Source organism: Nothobranchius furzeri, chromosome 7, assembly GCF_043380555.1.
Source record: "Nothobranchius furzeri strain GRZ-AD chromosome 7, NfurGRZ-RIMD1, whole genome shotgun sequence".
NCBI lineage: Eukaryota > Metazoa > Chordata > Actinopteri > Cyprinodontiformes > Nothobranchiidae > Nothobranchius > Nothobranchius furzeri.
In genome coordinates, this window is record NC_091747.1 from 66,583,331 (window position 1) to 66,603,008 (window position 19,678).

The 19,678-nt window shown below is 49.5% G+C and overlaps 2 protein-coding genes across 3 annotated transcripts in view; both read left to right on the forward strand.

The window, feature by feature from the left end:
* The window catches only part of LOC107382412 (hexokinase-1), a 48,245-nt gene extending 42,110 nt beyond the window's left edge, over nucleotides 1-6,135 (forward strand). The window contains exon 18 of the mRNA XM_015954542.3: nucleotides 5,752-6,135. Within this exon, the coding sequence (XP_015810028.1) occupies nucleotides 5,752-5,902 (151 nt within the window). The 3' untranslated portion in view covers nucleotides 5,903-6,135. The remainder of the gene's footprint in view (nucleotides 1-5,751) is intronic.
* A 2,013-nt stretch (nucleotides 6,136-8,148) lies between these two features.
* Nucleotides 8,149-19,678, forward strand: part of zbtb45 (zinc finger and BTB domain containing 45) — a 74,846-nt gene continuing 63,316 nt past the window's right edge. For both annotated transcript variants that reach the window (XM_070553590.1, XM_070553591.1), the window contains exons 1-4: nucleotides 8,149-9,407; nucleotides 9,741-9,872; nucleotides 11,312-11,452; nucleotides 12,531-12,804. In XM_070553590.1, coding sequence (XP_070409691.1) covers nucleotides 8,370-9,407; nucleotides 9,741-9,872; nucleotides 11,312-11,452; nucleotides 12,531-12,804 — 1,585 coding nt within the window. In that variant the 5' untranslated portion in view covers nucleotides 8,149-8,369. The remainder of the gene's footprint in view (nucleotides 9,408-9,740; nucleotides 9,873-11,311; nucleotides 11,453-12,530; nucleotides 12,805-19,678) is intronic.

Here is a 19,678-nt window from a genome sequence, read left to right on the forward strand (position 1 = left end):
GCTTTAGCTAGAGATAGAAAATAGTCTCCTACACCTATCTCCTGCTTTAGCTAGAGATAGAAAATAGTCTCCTACACCTATCTCCTGCTTTAGCTAGAGATAGAAAATAGTCTCCTACACCTATCTCCTTCATCAACTTCTGATAGAAAATAGTCTCCAACACATATCTCCTGCAGTAGCTTCTGATAGAAAACAGTCTCCTACACCTATCTCCTGCTTTAACTTCTGATAGAAAACAGTCTCCTACACCTATCTCCTGCAGTAGCTTCTGATAGAAAACAGTCTCCTACACCTATCTCCTTTATCAGCTTCTGATAGAAAACAGTCTCCTACACCTATCTCCTTCATCAACTTCTGATAGAAAATAGTCTCCTACACCTATCTCCTTTATCAGCTTCTGACAGAAAATAGTCTCCTACACCTACCTCCTGCAATAGTTTCTGATAGAAAACAGTCTCCTACACCTACCTCCTGCTTTAACTTCTGATAGAAAACAGTCTCCTACACCTATCTCCTGCAGTAGCTTCTGATAGAAAATAGTCTCCTACATTAGTCTCCTGCATTAGCACCACACTTAAGACTATAAAATTTGAATTAACAGACATTCAACCACAGGTGAGTCTAATTATTCTTGTAAGAGGTGTACAGCAGACCGGTAAAAGGTCATTAAAAGCCCTTCCCATTCCATGCTCTCAGCAACGGCTCCTCGTGGAAGAGAATGACACAACATCTGGGAAAGGAAATTATGTCTTCACACAAAAAGGTGAGGGCTACAAGAAGATCAGCAAAGCTTTACATGTAGGAGTACTGTAGTAAAGTGATCCAAACATTTATGAAAGATGGATGTGCAGCCATCGTACAGAGATGTCCAGGACGTCCACAGTGGTTAACATCTGGACAGGAGCGTCTTCTGATGAGAAGGTTGAAGAAAATCACCGTGCAGGTTCAAAGACAAACTGGAGTGATTGTTTCCCGTGACACCATACGGCTCAAACTGCTAAGGAATGGCACTCATGGGTATCGTCCACAAAGGAAGCCTCTCCTAAAGCCCATGCACAAAAAGCAGGTCTAGGCTTAGCTAGGGCCCATGCTGAAAGGAAGGAAGACTACTGGGACTCTAGACTCTGGAGTGATGAGACAAAGGTCACAGGTTTTTTTTTTTCAAAACTATGGCTTCATAAAGGCATGGTGTCTACAGTGAAGCACGGTGGTGGTGGTGTGCCTATGTGGGGCTGCATGGAAGCTGCATCTCATTGATGGTATCATGAACTCAACAATGTCCTGCTCTATACTGAAGGAGAGGATGCTGCCATCACTCCGTGCACATGGTCGTCGCGCACTTCTCCAACATGACAACGATCCAGAACACACATCTAAAGCTGCTGCTGCATTTCTGCACAAGAACAGGGTGAAGGTGATGGAATGGCCAAGTCTGCCTCCTGATCTGAATCCAGTCCAACACCTGTGGAGAATTCTGAAGCAGCAAGTGGAGCATCACTCTCCATCCAGCATCCAGGCTCTAGAAGAAGTTCTTCTTGAAGAATGGAAAAAGATAGATGATGCAAATGTCGCCATCTTGTTCATTCCATGCCTAGAAGACTTGGTGCTGTCCTTGAAAACCACGGTGGTCATGCTAAATACTTGATGTAGTAGTTTTTGTTGTGGGGTGTTTTCATTTTTACTTCAACCAGTTTTAGTAAAACTCAAGATTGTGTGATCTCAGTTATATTTAATAACCTTAATTTCATGTTATGGAGTTAAACACGTGTTCAGTTAAACCAGCCTTGGGAAAATTCTGGAAACTGTTCTTTGGTTCATTGAGCTGCTGATTAAATTCGTACTTTTTAACGGGGTGTACTCATTTATGCTGAACACTAGATGTCTCACTGGGAATTAGCATTCATGGCCTCGCCCACAGGAAGGCTTTTCTAAAATGTTTTGCAGCGAAGAGAAAAAGCAAGAAGTGTCTCAGCGATTGTGGTTTTGCAGCATTACTGAATGCTTTCTGTTAGCGAATCAGAAGAGAGGTGTGTGCATATCATTAATAATAATTAGCAATGCTGCTGTTTTCAGCCCACCTCTGCACCAGCAAACTTCTGCACCTCCAAACAGGAGCATCATAGCTTTCTCCTTTTAATAACTCATTTCTGCTGGACTCACTGCAAATGTATTCTATAACTCACCGTGTGCTTCATCACATACTTTGTTTTGGATTCATTACAGTTGGTCTGATTTATATCATTGTCTAAAGAGGGGAGATTGTTTTGGGGTGCATAAGAGATACTACGATCTTCTGTGATATGGTTCTTATGTCTAGTTTAATTTAATTTTCTAGCTACTAAAGAAAGATTAGCATCAGACCGGCCAGGAATTAAATTATACGTCTTTATTATGCTTTCTGGTTTGTTTGTGACAATGAGGTACACTCATGTGTCTTCATCACATCCACATTTCTTTTTATGTACTTTTCCACACAAACTCAGGTTAAAGTCCCCCATCAGCAAAATAATACCTTCAGACCTTCTGAGCATGTCCAACACTTGAGAGTAAAAAATGATCTGAAGCACCAGGAGGACGTTAAAGAGCCGTGATTACAAATGACATTTCTGGAGAAAGTGAATCCCACGCGTTCCAGTTTATGTTTAGAAAGGTCCGTCTCCTTACTTAGAAATGTTTCTTTAACATATATTAAGTCACCTACTCCCTTCCCCCCTCCTCTTTCCTGTTGACACGTTGAAGCCCGGTACAGAACATCCAGAAGACAGAGCAGTAGCACATAACCAGGTTTCACTTAAGCAGAAGTAGTCCAAATTAGAATCAATAACTGTTAGATTAGAAATAATGCTCCGTATTCTCCAGCGACCTCCAAAGACACCGTTTGGCTTCTAGTCATGCTTCCATAGCACTTTGCGTGATTGACAGTTTGGAGCCATTTTATCTTTTGTTGCGTCAGAGCCACATGAGCTTGCCCGTCTGTCTGCCTCCATCTGCGGGATACGTTCAACACCTCAGTCTGTGCTTGCAGCTCTGATCCCAGCTCATTTCAGCAGTGCTGCAGCGCACCGGCTTTCTCTCTTCCACCAAGAGTGCCTGTGTCTCACGAGGACATGATGGTGACTCGTGCCTCCATTAGCAGCCCTGATGGTTTTACAGCACCTGATAATAGCATCTGTTCCTCCCGTTGTTTCACTCGGTGATTTGTTCTTGCACACTTCTCACCCTCCTCCTGTGGATCGGTGATTATTAGCGTGATTGGTTAGCTAGGTCACTTATTCCCTAATGGTCTGTTATCAGGTGAACTCAGGGCTTTTGTTGTCAGCTGTACTCCTGCAGTTACACTACACGTTAGCTGTGTCTCCATCACTGGAACTTCAGGGTAAACTCACCGGAACCTCCCAAAAAGCGTCTCCACTTGACCGGGCTGACCGACCTTCTGGGCACCTGCTCAGACGTAGGTACTTGGAGTGGCCCAGTAAAAGGCGGTCCTTATCCATACTATCCATAGTAAATCCATATCCATAATAGCTATTATTATTAATATTAATATTAAAATGTATGTATTTATTTCATTTGACCTATTTTAATCATACCAGTGTTTCCTCTGTGGGGTCCTCTGCCTCGGGGTGGTGGTTGACTGTGGCGGTGTTGGCGCTCCTAGGGTGTGTTTGTACGGTGGTGGGGGTCTCTGCCCTCCCTCCTCGGGCGCCCAGGGTTGGTGCCTTGGCTGCTGCCGTCGATCAACTGCTGCCGAGGCAGATGGCTCACCTGATGGCGTGTCATTCATTACCTAACCCATCTGAACTCAGCCTAGTGTTTACTTATGCTGTTTTTTAGGTTTTGTGTGTGTGTGTGTGTGTGTGTGTGTGTGTGTGTGTGTGTGTGTGTGTGCGTGCCTGCGTGTGTGTGTGTGTGTGTGTGTGTGCCTGGCAAATGGGTTGTGCTATGGGGGTGTAACTGTCACAATTGTTTTTATAGGGAATGGAAGGGATGGGGATACGGGTTATATGGGGTCATTTTAATCTCTAAAGCACTTAGAGCTGCATTTATTTTGTATGAAAAGAGCTATACAAATAAAGTTTGATTGATTGACGGTGGGCAGAAATATGCCGAATGGTTGTAACTCAGTCAGAAATGACATCGTTGTAGGAAGTGCGTACGGGGTAGAGAACCGACATTTAGGAAAATACGAGTTGTTGGCTTGTTCTGTGCCAATCAGTGACGTTACGGACAACTCTGCAGTCGGGGTGTGCTGGCGTTTTGGCACATTCCATTCAGGGACAAACTGTAAATGGAAACTGGACAGCTAAGAAGACCAGGCCTTCGGATCGCCCGGTCAGTTTCCACCTCGCTGCATTTACCCAGAAGGTCTGCTAAAGGAAAAGGAAACACACCTATTGTGACCGTCACTCTCCACTCCCTCTCCTCGGCTGCTCCTTTCTCCTTCTGACGCCCCCGCAGCAGTCCTGCAGGAGGGGAGTGGTTTCTTTGGGTTTGGTGAATAGATGTTGTGTCTGATGGTTTGGTCTGAACCAGTGAGGCACAGACTACATCCAGCCACTGACAAACCGCACCAATCAGATCCCAGTCCATTTTCAATTACTGACAACTTTAGGATTTCTCCATGAGAACCCCGTAGAACCTCCTTCCTCTCTTCTACCTGAACATACACGTGTTGCCAAGGTAACCAAACTGACAGCTCTGCGCTCAGACAACAAACGTTTCCAAATAGGGACGTGTATTGGTGAAATTCTGGCGATTCGATACGTATCACGATACGATACATCACGTTATACTGCGATACATTCAGCCAGACGATACTAGTGATTTCTTTAGACTGAAACTAGCGGTCAGTGAATTGCACCAAATAAAAAGAAAAAGAACAAATGTTTGCATGTTAATTCTTCCAAAATTTCGATACACAGCTTTTGAATATCGATATAATATTGCAGGAAAATAATTTGCGATATATTGCCGTATCGACATTTTCTTACATCCTATTTCCATACATGTACGATAAATGACCCGCACTTGTATAGCGCCTTTAAAAGCCCAAGGACTTCAAGGTGATTTACATAACTGTGTATCTAGAAGAAAAGTAACTCCAAACAGGACATTTAACTCCTTTATAGTGACAGCAGACGGGAAACTTCAGTCCACGTTTTTTCCTGTTCGGTTTTATGTGGAAGCGTTCTTTATTTGTGACAGGGACCTCTCCGCTGTCCCGACGGCTTTTACCACCTCTGCAACTTGGTTGGTTCTCTTCTACTTTGGCAGCCAGAGCCTCAATCTCGCTGTCATGGAAGGTTTTTCTTTATTCCCCCGGGGGAAACGCCGGGATCTCCCTCATGAGCCTAGAGGACGGGGTGTGGCCAAATTGAGGGCGTTTCTGTATGTAAGTGACTGAACGGACACGAGCACCTGGGTACGCACAGGTGGGATTTATCATCAGTCAATTAGGAAGGAACGTGTGTGCCAGAGGCCACCGCATGTTTCATAAAACTGGATTTTGGTCATTTTTGCAAACATGATAAATTTCACTTACAGGGAGGAATATAGGACAGTCTCTAGGAAAGTTTGATGCACGAGGGCTGTGAGTCCTAATTCTGAAGCTGTCATCAGTAATGAAAACTCCATTATAACAACCCAGTTACCAGAGCGACTCAGCACCCGCTCATCCAGCTAATAATTCTGTAACACATCTGAATTGAGCAACAACCTACTTCATTGCTTCCTGTTTCTCTTTCCCCTCAGCTTTTCTCGGATCTTCCTGCAGACGGTGAAAGATCTTGCTCCCAAATGTGACGTGAACTTCCTGCTGTCCGAGGACGGCAGCGGGAAGGGGGCTGCTCTCATCACTGCCGTGGGCTGTCGCCAGAGGGAGCTGGATGCCCAGCAGCACTGAGGAGCTTCGTTGCCCACCTGCTGCTCCACCGTGACCTTCACCTGCTGCACAGCCCGAATCCATGTCCCCTTGGCAGCCGTGACTCCACCTCCTCCCCATGATCCAGTCTGAGACATGCTGCATTAATGGTGTTCTAAAGGAAGACCCAAATATTTATTCATCCTGTTAGAGAGTTTATTGTTTATCCGTTTGTACATTTTCCATAATAGATTGTCAATAATCTGATAACTCCTTTGGTGTGCAATACTTGTGTACTGCTACTTTTATTTTTATATGGAGGCAAATATATAACAGTGTTTATATCGCTGCATCCCAGATGTTCCGGGGACTTTGCACCACACAAAAGCTCATGTCTGCACTTTTTATATGACGCCACATTAGCGGTGTTTCAATGTGGTTACCTATTGAAGGACATGGTCCTAACGGGACCAGCTCCGCCAGGGCTCGTTCATGAAGGATTGAATGCAAAAGTCACGGCTGTTAAACTACTGTCAACACTCACAGGATGTGCGAGGCTACAACCCCCCGTTTGTGTAACTGTGTGTGTGTGTATGGATGTGTGTGTGTTCCACAGATTCCTGCAGCACTGTACCATTCACTCTTTAAGAGAGGACAAGGCAGAAGGAGGAAGTGTTAGCATAACTTATTAGTATTTGTGATTTACTATACTTATGGTGTTGTGTTGAATCCTAATTCTATTGACTGTATGTGCAAAAGAATAAATGTTTATCGGGTCCTGAGAACAGAGTAGATACGAGCGCGCTTCTGTGTGTATTTGTGTCCTGCTGTGGAAACCTGTAGCTTTTAATGTCCAAGCTCTGTGGACACTGCATGCCTTACCTGAGACAGGAAGTGTTGCATCTTTTTTTTTTACATCAATACAGATTTGTGATCATGTCACAAAAAATGGTTAATTAAATTACTTTCTGTTGTGGATTAAGTTCTGTCTCTTCCTTGGGCCCAACAGGATTTAAGTCAGAATTTGGCCCCGATCCTCTTCCGTACGGGACCAAATGAGAGCAACTGAATTAGTACGTGTTTAAGTTTAAACTAACAAGAGTCTGTCATTTCTGTCAGACGTGAAAAGGCGAGTCCAGCAGGAATATCAGGAATCAAAATAGCATCAACACGACTTCTTCTGAAATGTGTCAAACAGCAATGAAGATGTTTCCATCCGGAAACTAAACTAATAACAGTGGTGGTTGTATGGCACGGGTGTGTGTGGTGTGTGTGTGTGTGTGTGTGTGTGTGTGTGTGTGTGTGTGTGTGTGTGTGTGTGTGTGTGTGTGTGTGTGTGTGTGTGTGTGTGTGTGTCCGCTCCACCAGGCTGGGTGCTGTGCATGAGGATTAGCTGCTGCACCCATCCCTTACGAGCTAGCGCTGAGGTGTCGCTGCAGATCTCACCGGTAAGTAACCGCGGCCGGGCTACACGCGGTGACACCTGACCCGTAAGGAGCAGGGCTGAGTGGAGAACACACGTGAGACGGAACACGTAGCCTGCTGGCTGCTGACATGCTAATTTTACTAGTTGTATCTTTGGCGCTAGCTAGCTAACCAGCCCCGTTAGCCTTCCCCTGGCGCGCGGGTGTGAGCTCGCTCCGAGCCGCCGTGTGTCCGTACCAGTTTGTCTGTATCTGTCGTTGGCTTTCAGTCGGCAGCAAATTCTAGTTTGCAGGTTTACATGTTGGTTTTTCGGATGAATTTCCGCGCGACACTTCAACGGGCTAATGTCAACAGCTAACGCTAGCCCCTGCGCCTTAACCTGTTGGCTCCTCGCACCAACGCCGTGTTTACAACGACAGTCCTTCAGGTAATAGACCCAGCCTTCGCAGCATTACCTATGTTAGTAGCGTCTACCTCAGTCACCGTGTCCCGGTTGCCCCACAGCTAACTAGTCCCATCTGTAGCTCTGCACTGCCAGCCACCCCCCGCGTACCACAGCCAGGTGACCCTGCTGTCCCAAACAGGTGTTCCCTATCTGTCATGCACGCGACTAATTTGATTATTAACCCGTGTCTGTCCATGTGTTAGCCGCCGCCGCGTGCAGCACCAGCTGCAGTAACTGGAGTGGAGATCAGTGACTAAACATCAATCCCAGTTTTAGATGACGTATGAACTACATTTGTGTGTTTGATGTGAACCGCCGCCTTGTCAGAACCTCCTTCTGCTTATCTGCTGGTAAACATCTCGTTTAATCTGCATTTGTGATTTTATTTCCACACAGATGCAGTGAAGCTGGTAAACGGCTACGCCCCCACTCCCCCACCCCATTACGCTGACATTTGACCCCCAGCAGAGAAATCGTCTTCGTGTGTTTCAGCTGCTTGGCCCCGGCGTGGCCCATGCACAGTAGTCGTTCCCCTCTTGCTCCACCTCAAACCTCAAGCTGACGCAAAACCCCAGGCACCAGGCCCCTCTCCCCCACCCCCATTCCCACCCCATCCCTAGTAATTCCCCCCCTACCGCCATGGTATCCGGCACGGAAACGGTGCACTACATACATCTGCACAACTCCAGCCAGTCGGTGCTGGAAGCCCTGCGCACCCAGCGGCGCGAGGGCCTGTTCTGCGATGTGACGGTTCGGATACACGACGCCTCTCTGCGCGCCCACGCCTGCGTCTTGGCAGCTGGCAGTCCCTTCTTTCAGGACAAGTTGCTGCTGGGTCACTCTGAAATATCTGTGCCACCGCTGGTGCCCGCTGAAACAGTGAAGCAGCTTGTGGATTTCATGTACAGCGGCTCCCTGGTGGTGCTGCAGTCACAGGCCCTCTGCATCCTCACAGCTGCCAGCATCCTTCAGATCAAGACGGTCATTGATGAATGTACCCAGATAATCTCTCAGAGAAAGGCGGCAGCAGGGGCGGCGAGTGCAGCAGCAGCCGCCGCCGCTGCAGCAGCTGCAGGAGTTGGAGCAGCGGGGGCGTTGCTAGGGGGGGTTCACCCAAAACAAGAGGAACGTGCCATGGGCAAAGGGAGAGAGAGCAGCAGCAGTGGAAGCTGTTCTGTTAGTAGTGCCAGCGGGGGTGGCGGTTATGCAAACTTCTCTAATTTCATGGCAGAATGTGGCGGTGGTAATATGGGCGGGGGGTTAGGGGGTGCTAGTGTGAGTGAGAGCGGCCCAGGCCCTATTGATCAAAGTAGCACTGTAAGCCTGATGGCGCTGGGGGACATGGGGTCCAGTTCCATGTGTGGCAGTGATGGGATGGGAGCAGGGCCCGGTCCAATGCTCATGAAGCAGAGCTCCAGCTGCACTCAGGACGTCAGGTACAAGCTCCGAGACCTGCTGGCCCAGACGGCCAACGGAGCCAGCACCAGTAGCTCCGGCGTGGACGGCGTTGGCAGGGACAGCCTCCGTGGCAACACAGCTGACCTCTCCGATGACCTTGTGGGGATAGACAGGTACAGCGAGGAGGAAGACTTGGATGGGAGAGAGCGAGGAAGAGATGGAGACAGAGACAGGGGGGCGAGCCACAGCCGCAAGCAGAGGCAGCCGCTAAGACTCCAGGTAGGGGGATAAGGGGAAGGGTTGCTATGGTTACAGCTTTCAGGCATGCAGAGCTGCAACATTTTCCATTTCTGTCTTTATATGCTTTTCCCTCTTCTCTCTGCATTGGCGTATGTTGCTGAGATGTTTCTGCAGTTAGCTAAATTGAAGCTATCGTCTCATCTTCAGCAGTGTTGATAATCAATGGACTTCTGCATATTAACTGTAGGTCTTTCCTCTTATTAGAGCCTGCTTACCGGGTCAGTGTTATGTTGTGCTTGACTTTTTCTGCCTTTTAGCTCTGACCACAGTTGCAAGCTGGATTTCTTTACCACATACAATTCCTCCTTTCAGGTGCTTGGAGGAGAGGGGGTGGTGGTGAAGGATGAAGGGGTGCAGGAAGCAGATGGCACCGTCTATTCGTTGGAGGATGGGAGACGGGATCAGGACCAGGAGGGTGCCCAGGACATGGCCGGCTTTGGACAGGTACGCTCACTCAGACGTGTGAAGCTGCTGCTGCAGCCATGAAGCTAGCGTTGCAAACGAAAGACCTCAGAACGTATGAACTCTTACTGGAGAGGTAGAAGACTCTGGTGCTGAGCGTTTTAATCGCTTATCGACCACCCCACAGCCCTGTGTGTGTGTGTGTGTGCGTGTGCGTGTGTGTGTGTGTGCGTACTTGCGTGTGTGTGTGTGTGTGCAGAAATATACCTTGTTTTCGAAGGATCTGGTTGCATTTGGTTTATTATGAGCACTTGTGTCCCAAATTCTGAAGTAAGCGGAGAGGGAGACGTGGTGGAGCAGATTTATGCGGCAGCCTGCCGTACGCTGCAGGAGGAACATCTGCTACTCAGAGAAAAGCCTTCCTGTTTCCTCTCAAGCACTGGAGACGAAATCACGATTTGAAATAGAGGAATCTGAATTTAGATGGATGAAACATTATCAGATGCTGACAAAGCAGTACCGGTGATCCTGAATGAATCCAGCGCTTCCTCCGTAGTCGGTCCCTCTTACCTTTCCTTGCTACAACTCTGTGGGCAGCAGCTGCAGGACCTGATCCACAGAGAAGGCTGTTAGGTTTCCAGCAGTGGAGAGGATCATCATCACCATCATTTCTCCAGTCGCCCTGCTGCTGCAGCACTTTATTGTTTTACTTCCTGTAAGAGGCTCTCTGTGATGTTGACTGCTGTAGCTTGCTAGCTTCCTGCTCCTCAGCCTAAAGGCTGCTGCTGCAGCGGCGTGAGCACGCTAACTTTGCATACATTGCAGGAGTCCTGCATGGTCTAAATGTGACCATTGGTAATTTAGCTCAGTTCTACAAAGGAGGGACTCATTTAATATGGTAATAAACTGCATTCAGACTCATATAAAATAAATCAAATGTCCACGCCAGAAGCTTTCCTGGTTTCCAGTTAGGGTTAGGGTTTTTCCATCATCAGTTTTATTAACAGCATCTGGATCAGATCCACCCCTGAGTTAAAGGTGTGGTTCACACAAGACCAGTGCTTGTTTCTGATTCTAATTGGTCACTCTGAGTTAAGCATGCAGGCTGAACGTAAAATAGTCTCCTACACCTATCTCCTGCAGCAGCTTCTGATAGAAAACAGACGGTGAAACTCTAGGATAGAAAATCCTGACAGATCACACTGTCACTAACATTCATAGACTCACCCATCTGGACTCACGACGGGGAGGGCTGTTGTTGGTTTAGCGTCCAGGAAACGGCAGAGAACGTCTCTGCTAGTTGAAGCTAACCATTAGCATTAGCAACTCCACCACACAGCAGAACTCTAGGCTTGTGTTAGTAGTGGGGATAAAATGTCAACGTTGCAGAGCAGAGTCAGTGGTAGAGTCGTGTTTCAGCTACAAGAACTAGAAGAACCTGAGCTGCTGTCAATATGTTCTACCCTTTGTGTTTGCTGCAGGATTTCTATGATGAACAGGGCGTGTTCTCTGAGAGCTTCTGGCCACAGACTGAGCCTTCTCAAGCCATGGCTTTTAACCCCAGAGGAAGAGTCAACAAGCCGTTGACTCCGCCCCCAACCTCACAGACCATCAACAACCAGGTCAGCGCCTTATTTTAATTCAGCTGAGATGCTTTAAAACCAGTTCATAAATGGTTCACGCTTCATAGCTAAGGCAGCATTCTCTTCTGTAATTGGTCAGCTGGTCTGACCCTAAAACAAAAGCACACCCAAGCGTCCCCTGGTGGCTGTCTGAAGTAAATAAAGGAAATGTTTTCCTCACTAAGCAATAGGAGGATGTTTTGTTTTGTCACTGTTTATGTTATCAAGCCTCCCATGTATATGTATATGTATATGTGTATATGTATGTGTGTGTGAAGAATATTTTATTTCTATTGTAGAACGAATGCCACAAGTGTCTTCAGCTGTTATATCTGCCAAAGGTTTAGAATACATTTTGGTCTATAAATTGATTCCATGATTTCTTTTTTTAACTCCCAACTGCTTATTTGTACTATGCTTTCATTTCAGAGTGTAGTGTGACATTAACTCATTCACTGCCATTGACGACTAAAGTCGTCATTTTAGATCCAACCGTTCACTGCCAATGACGACTAAAGTCGTCATTTGCATTTTTTTTACTCTTTGAGCATTGGAACGAGCCCCCGCACTGAGAGAACAAACATCTCAGCCCTGAAGCCGATCTTCATCCGCATACGTCACAGATCACATGATCAGGAAGCAACACATCCATGTGTTTGGAGATCGTTTTGGGCCGTTCCTATAAAAAAAGTGAGGCGCGAACCGGAAAAGCGTCTGCCGATCACAATTCAACAACGGATTATGAAAGAACGGATAACGCTCGAAACACGCGGCTTCTTCCTGATGTAAGAGGCGAGTCTCCTCTTTGTTTGGTTGTTTTGGCATCGACATCATGCTAGCGCGCAACGTTCTGTCACTCTTAAAAAAACAGTAAAAACGGTGAGAAACGCTGGCAGCGAAGGCCGTTAGTGATCAGGAAACGGCTGGCAGTGAATGAGTTAAACTTCATCATTTCCAATAAAAAACTGGAAAAATTGGGGCGTTCTAAAACTTTTGAGCGGTATTGTAGTGCACTCCAGTTTTGCTGTGCCTTGTACAACGACAAAAAAGCCTATTCTGTTCTGTTGCTCCTCCACAGCTTCTGTTCCAGTACCCAGTGAGCCACTCTCAGCCTGCCCCATTCTATGTGGGCGGGCCCATGGGAGGAATTGACAACATGGTGGGAACAGAACAGAGTCAACAGGCCCCGCCCCCAGGACCAATGACCCCCGCTCCACCTCCTTCCACGCCCTCCTGCTCTGCAGGGCCTTCTCCCTCCTCACAAGGATCTGAGACCTCATTCGACTGCACACACTGTGGCAAATCTCTACGCTCCAGGAAGAACTACAGCAAGCACATGTTTATCCACTCCGGTAAGATCCCACACAGGGATGGGTTGGCAGTGGGATGGTGGGAAATGGAGCCAAAACTTTACTAAATAAATCAAGTAGAAGCAAAAATGAAACAAACCAACTTTTTGTCCGAACTTGCCTCACATCGTTGTTGCACTGAAGATGTTCCAGACCTCAGGAGTCCTGGTCATGGTGCTGCCTGTAGACAGGCTGTAAGGTGGCTGTTTGTCGTCCCAATAACAAAATGTTCCCTGTGTTTTTACCTCCTTGTTCCTCCTTCCTTATGTCATCACAGGTTTTTAACGAGTCATGATCAGTAGGGATGCAACAATATGAAAATCTGGGACAATTTTGATAGCCGCTATTCTCTAACATTTATCTGCCCACACTTTCAACTCCGTGTGAAAGCAACCACACCACCTACATGTATGTGTTTGATTCGCTGTAGTATAAAGCACTTTAGAGTCCTCTAGCCCTTTTTAAATGAGTATAACACTGGTTCCTCGGTAGGGTCTCCCATGACAAATTGGTCTTAGGTGAAGGGTGAGACAAAGAACGGTTCAGAGGACCTTTCATGCATATACAATCAAAGAGTCGGAGTACCCGGCCCGGAGGATTACTGGAGTCCCACCCTGGAGTCGGGCCTGGGGTTGGGGCCTGTGATCGAGCGCCTGGTGGCCGGGCTTTCGCCCATGGGGCCCGGCCAGGCCCATCCCGAATTGGATACATGGGCTCATCCAACTGTGGACCCACCACCCGCAGGAGGAACATGAAGTGTCCGGTGCAGTGTCGATCGGGTGGCAAACCGAGGCGGGAGCCTTGGCGGTCCAATCCCCAGACAAGGAAACTGGTTTTTGGGACATGGAACATCACCTCGCTGGCGGGGAAGGAGCAGGAGCTTGTGGCAGAGGTTGAGCGGTATCGGCTAGATATAGTTGGACTCACCTCGACACGTAGCATTGGCTCTGGAACCCAAGTCCTTGAGAGGGGTTGGACACTCTCCTTTGCTGGAGTTGCTCCGGGTGAGAGGCAGAGGGCTGGGGGTTGGCTTTTTGTTAGCCCCAAGACTCTCTGCCTGTGTGTTGGGGTTTACCCCGGGGGACGAGAGGGTAGCTTCCCTGCGCCTTCAGGTTGGGGAACGGGTCCTGACTGTTGTTTGTGCTGATGGGCCAAATATCAGTTCAGAGTACCCACCCTTTTTGGAGTCCCTGGGACGAATGCTAGATAGTGCTCCATCAGGGGACTCCATTGTCCTGCTGGGGGACTTCAATGCTCACGTGGGCAATGACAGCATGACCTGGAGGGGTGTGATTGGGAGGAACGGCCCTTCTGATCTGAACTCGAGTGGTGTTTCATTATTGGACTTTGTGCAAGCCACAGTTTGGCCATAACGAACACCATGTTCGAACATAAGGATGCCCATCGGTACACTTGGTACGGGGGCAGCCTAGGTCGCAGGTTGATGATAGAATTTGTAGTCATATCATCTGACCTGCGGCCGTATGTTTTGGACACCCGAGTGAAGAGAGGAGCGGAGCTGTCAACTGATCACCACCTGGTGGTGAGTTGGATCAGATGTCAGGGGAAGATGCTGCGTAGACCTGGCAGACCCAAACGCATAGTGAGGGTCTGCTGGGAATGCCTGGCAGAAGAACCTGTCAAGATGGTCTTCAACTCCTACCTCCGGCAGAGCTTTGACCGCGTCCTGAGAGCAGTGGGGGACATTTACTCCGAGTGGGCCTTGTTCCGCTCTGTGATTGTTGAGGTGGCTGTTGCTAGCTGTGGTTGCAGGGTGGCTGGTGCCAGTCTTGGTGGCAACCCCTGTACCCGCTGGTGGACACCAGAGGTTTGGGGAGCTGTCAGACTGAAGAAGGAGGCCTACAGGGCATGGCTGGTCTGTGGGTCTTTGGAGGCAGCAGACAGGTACCGGATAGCCAAGCGGGGTGCCGCAGTGGCAGTTGCCGAGGCAAAATCTCGGGCATGGGAGGAGTTTGGTGAGGCCATGGAGAAAGACTATCGATCGGCTCCAAAGAGGTTAATGCAAACTGTCCGGCGCCTCAGGAGAGGAAGGCAGCAACTCGCTCACACTGTTTACAGTGGGGATGGGGAGCTGCTGACGTCAACTGGGGCTATAGTCGGACGGTGGAAGGAATACTTTGAGGAGCTCCTCAATCCCACCTACCCGCTTTCCGAGGAGGAACCAGAGACGGGAGACCTGGGGATGGACTGTCCATTCTCGGGGGCAGAAGTTGCTGAGGTAGTAAAACAACTACTCAGCGGCGAAGCCCTAGGAGTGGATGAGATTCGTCCTGGGTATCTCAGGGCTATGGATGTTGTAGGGCTGTCGTGGTTGACACGTCTCTGCAACATTGCGTGGTCATCGGGGGCAGTTCCTGTGGAGTGGCAGACCGGGGTGGTGGTCCCCATCTTTAAGAAGGGTGACCTAAGGGTGTGTTCCAACTATAGAGGGATCACACTCCTCAGCCTGCCTGGAAAGGTCTACTCCAAGGTACTGGAGAGGAGGGTCCGATCGATAGTTGAATCTCAGATTGAGGAGGAGCAATGTGGTTTTTGTCCTAGCCATGGAACTGTGGACCAGCTCTTTTCCCTTGCAAGGGTGATGGAGGGGGCATGGGAGTTTGCCCAACCAATCCACATGTGTTTTGTGGATTTGAAGAAGGCTTATGACCGTGTCCCCAGGGGCACCCTGTGGGGGATGCTCCAGGAGTATGGGGTGGGTGGCTTTCTGTTAAGGGCCATTCAGTCCCTTTACCAGAGGAGCGTGAGTTTGGTCTGCATTGCCGGTAGTAAGCCGGACCTGTTCCCGCTGAGGGTTGGACTCCGCCAGGGCTGCCCTTTGTCACCGGTTCTGTTCATCACCTTTATGGACAGAATTTCTAGGCGCAGCCGTGGTGTGGAATGTGTCGAGTGTGGTGTGGAATGTGTCGAGTGTGGTGGCAGGAGAATCTCGTCTCTGCTTTTTGCGGATGATGTGGTCCTCCTAGCTTCGTCCAGCTCTTACCTTCAGCTCTTGCTGGGTAGGTTCGTGGCCGAGTGTGAAGCGGCTGGGATGAGGATCAGCACCTCCAAATCTGAGACCATGGTTCTCGACCGGAAAAGGGTGGCTTACCAACTCCGGGTCGGGAGAGAGGCCCTACCTCAAGTGGAGGAGTTTAAGTATCTCGGGGTCTTGTTCACAAGTGAGGGTAGGAGGGATTGGGAGATTGACAGGCGGATGGGTTCGGCATCTGCAGTGATGCGGACGCTGAGCTGATCTGTCTTGGTGAAGAGGGAGCAGAGCCAGAAAGCCAGGCTCTCGATTTACCGGTCGATCTACATCCCAATCCTCACCTATGGTCATGAGCTTTGGGTAATGACCAAAAGAAAGAGATCGTGGATACAAGCGGCCAAAATGAGTTTCTTCCGTAGAGTGGCCGGTCTCAGCCGTGGAGATGGGATGAGGAGCTCGGACATTCGGGAGGGACTCCGTGTAGAACCGCTGCTCCTCTGGATCGAAAGGAGTCAGTTGAGGTGGTTTGGGCATCTGGTCAGGATGCCTCCTGGACGCGTCCCTGGGGAGGTGTTTCGGGCATGTCCTGCTGGCAGGGGGCCCCCAGGTCGACCCAGGACATGTTGGAGAGGTTACATCTCCAATCTGGTCCAGAAACGCCTTGGGGTCCTGCCGGAGGAGCTGGTGGAGGTGGCCGGGGAGAAGACGGTCTGGAGCTCCCTAGTTGGGATGCTGCCCCCACGACCCGGACCCGTATAAGCGGAGGAAGAAGACGACAATGATCTAAATAGGTAGTTTAAACTCCGGTTTAACTTTGGCTATAAACAGAAGTAAAAACTGGTGTGCACTTTATAATCTGCATTTTAAACATAAAGTGATACTGAAGCTCAGAGAGGCGGAGTATTGCTGCTGCGACGTCCAAAAGGTGTGTTTTCAGTGATCGGTTGCAGACGGGAGTCGTAGGTTTTCAAGCATCCTTATAGACTGTCGGAGGCTAATTTGAGTCGTGGGACCGCTCAAAAAGCTGTTGCAGAGCCGGTCAGACCGGACCGCCACAAATTAGCTCACGTTCATTGTTTTTTTACATGATTATTCTCCCGACGAGGGATCTGTCTAAGACGGCCGAAAATCGCACAGTGTGATCCGGGCTTAAGGCACACACCTTGTCTCAGGTCCGTAGCTGATGCCTGAAACCTGGGTGCTTTGTGCTGGGGACATAGTGCTGTTGTGAACTACTAGCTTCGCGTGATGTTAGCTTACGGTGATGCACTGAGCTGGCGGTCTTGTCCATTGGCTTAAGTTAGAATTATTCCCACACTTTGGAAACTTTGGGGGGTTTTCTCTGGGTGTTGTCATCCCTTTTGCATTCTAGGGGCTGCATGACTTAACTTTTTTTTAAAGTCGACAGTCAAGTAATGAAAATCGAGTCGACTTTGACAAGTTCTTGATGACGTCATACACCTGAAGTGGGGGGGGGGTCGGTTGGTTCGCTGGAGTTTTTTTTTTGACGATTAAATTTGCGCCCACATTTTCAAAGTTAAACACTTATTTTTTTAACAACGGTAGTTTCTACTTCAGCCCTCTCCCCCCTCCTGCACAGCGGCCGCAAACTCACTGATGCGCCTGCAGCCTCTCAGAGTTCCTGCTGCTCTAAACATTAAAATAATTATTTCATTTTCTGTTCCTCACTTCTGATTACCTTCAATGGTGTCTGATTGCTGCAACCACCAGGTACAAAAACTAACTTGTTTTTATTTGACTATTTTTCTGTACTGTCTGTTTATTATCTTCCTGCATCGCCTCTCAATCCTAAAGAAAAACTGTTACATGGCTTCATATATATCCACCTTATGAGTTACCTTTGAACTGCAGTTCTAAAAGATCTACTGACCGCAAAAACAGCGGAGTGCGTGCCGGCCGCACCGGTGAGGTGCGTCACCGGAGGACAAAACCGGTGATGCGCCCCCCTCCACAGCAGCGAAAAGCATCAGACACAAATAAAAGACAGAAAACATAAAAGGAAATGAGCCGACATGAACAATTGCGTGCTAAATTTGTTTTTGAGGTGGCGACACCTAATTTGATAACGGTACTGTGGCCGTACTCAGGACGCAGATGTCTGGAGCGCGTCAACAATCAGAGCTTTGCATGCACAAGCTGGTTAAGGTTAGGATGGGGGTGAGGGGAAGGTTAAATTGTAATAGGGTAAAGGTCACAATTTGGTCAAATGTCCGTTGTACGGTGGGTGTCAGTACCGACGCTTTGGCACAGCGCGTCGCCTCCCGACGCGCACGAGCTCCTCACCTGCTGTCTTTTCCGAGGACTGCATCTTGCCGGTCATTATCACGTGACAGCGACTAGTCGATGACAAGCATAAAAAGTCACTACAGAGCAGTGAGGTCGACTAGTTCATACAACCCCTATTGCATTCACCGTGTTGCTTGCTCTGCTAACTGTATGATCAGTTGGAGCTGCAGTAGCAGAACAAGCGCTTGTTGTTAAAAACCCGCAAGATCACAACGGATGGAGATTGTATAACCTGGAAGTGTACGTAAACGAAGCGTCGATTTACAACATAAAAGTTGACTATATTTTTAATCGATTTAGTCGAATTATTTTACGCCGTCTCCAGTCCATTGGTCGACGCCGTCTCCAGTCCCGTGGTCGACGCCGTCTCCAGTCCAGTGGTCGACGCCGTCTCCAGTCCAGTGGTCGACGCCGTCTCCAGTGCAGTGGTCGACGCCGTCTCCAGTCCAGTGGTCGACGCAGTCTCCAGTCCATTGGTCGACGCCGTCTACATTCCAGTGGTCGACGCCGTCTCCATTTCATTGGTCGACGCCGTCTCCAGTCCATTGGTCGACGCTGTCTCCAGTCCATTGGTCGACGCCGTCTCCAGTCCATTGGTCGACGCCGTCTCCAGTCCCGTGGTCGACGCCGTCTCCAGTCCCGTGGTCGACGCCGTCTCCAGTCCAGTGGTCGACGCAGTCTCCATTCCAGTGGTCGACGCCGTCTCCATTCCAGTGGTCGACGCCGTCTCCAGTCCATTGGTCGACGCAGTCTCCAGTCCCGTGGTCGACGCCGTCTCCAGTCCAGTGGTCGACGCCGTCTCCAGTCCAGTGGTCGACGCCGTCTCCAGTCCAGTGGTCGACTCCGACGCCGTCTCCAGTCCATTGGTCAATGCCGTCTCCAGTCCATTGGTCGATGCCGTCTCCAGTCCCGTGGACGACGCCGTCTCCAGTCCCGTGGTCGACGCCGTCTCCAGTCCATTCGTCGACGCAGTCTCCAGTCCATTCGTCGACGCAGTCTCCAGTCCAGTGGTCGACGCCGTCTCCAGTCCATTGGTCGACGCCGTCTCCAGTCCATTGGTCGACGCCGTCTCCAGTCCCGTGGTCGACGCCGTCTCCAGTCCCGTGGTCGACGCCGTCTCCAGTCCCGTGGTCGACGCCGTCTCCAGTCCATTCGTCGACGCCGTCTCCAGTCCATTCGTCGACGCCGTCTCCAGTCCAGTGGTCGACGCCGTCTCCAGTCCAGTGGTCGACTCCGTCTCCAGTCCAGTGGTTGATGCCGTCTCCAGCCCAGTGGTCGACGCCGTCTCCAGCCCAGTGGTCGACGCAGTCTCCAGTCCAGTGGTCGACGCCGTCTCCAGTCCAGTGGTCGACGCCGTCTCCAGTCCATTGGTCGACGCCGTCTCCAGTCCATTGGTCGACGCCGTCTCCAGTCCATTGGTCGATGCCGTCTCCATTCCAGTGGTCGACGCAGTCTCCATTTCATTGGTCGACGCCGTCTCCAGTCCATTGGTCGACGCCGTCTCCAGTCCCGTGGTCGACGCCGTCTCCAGTCCCGTGGTCGACGCCGTCCCCAGTCCCGTGGTCGACGCCGTCTCCA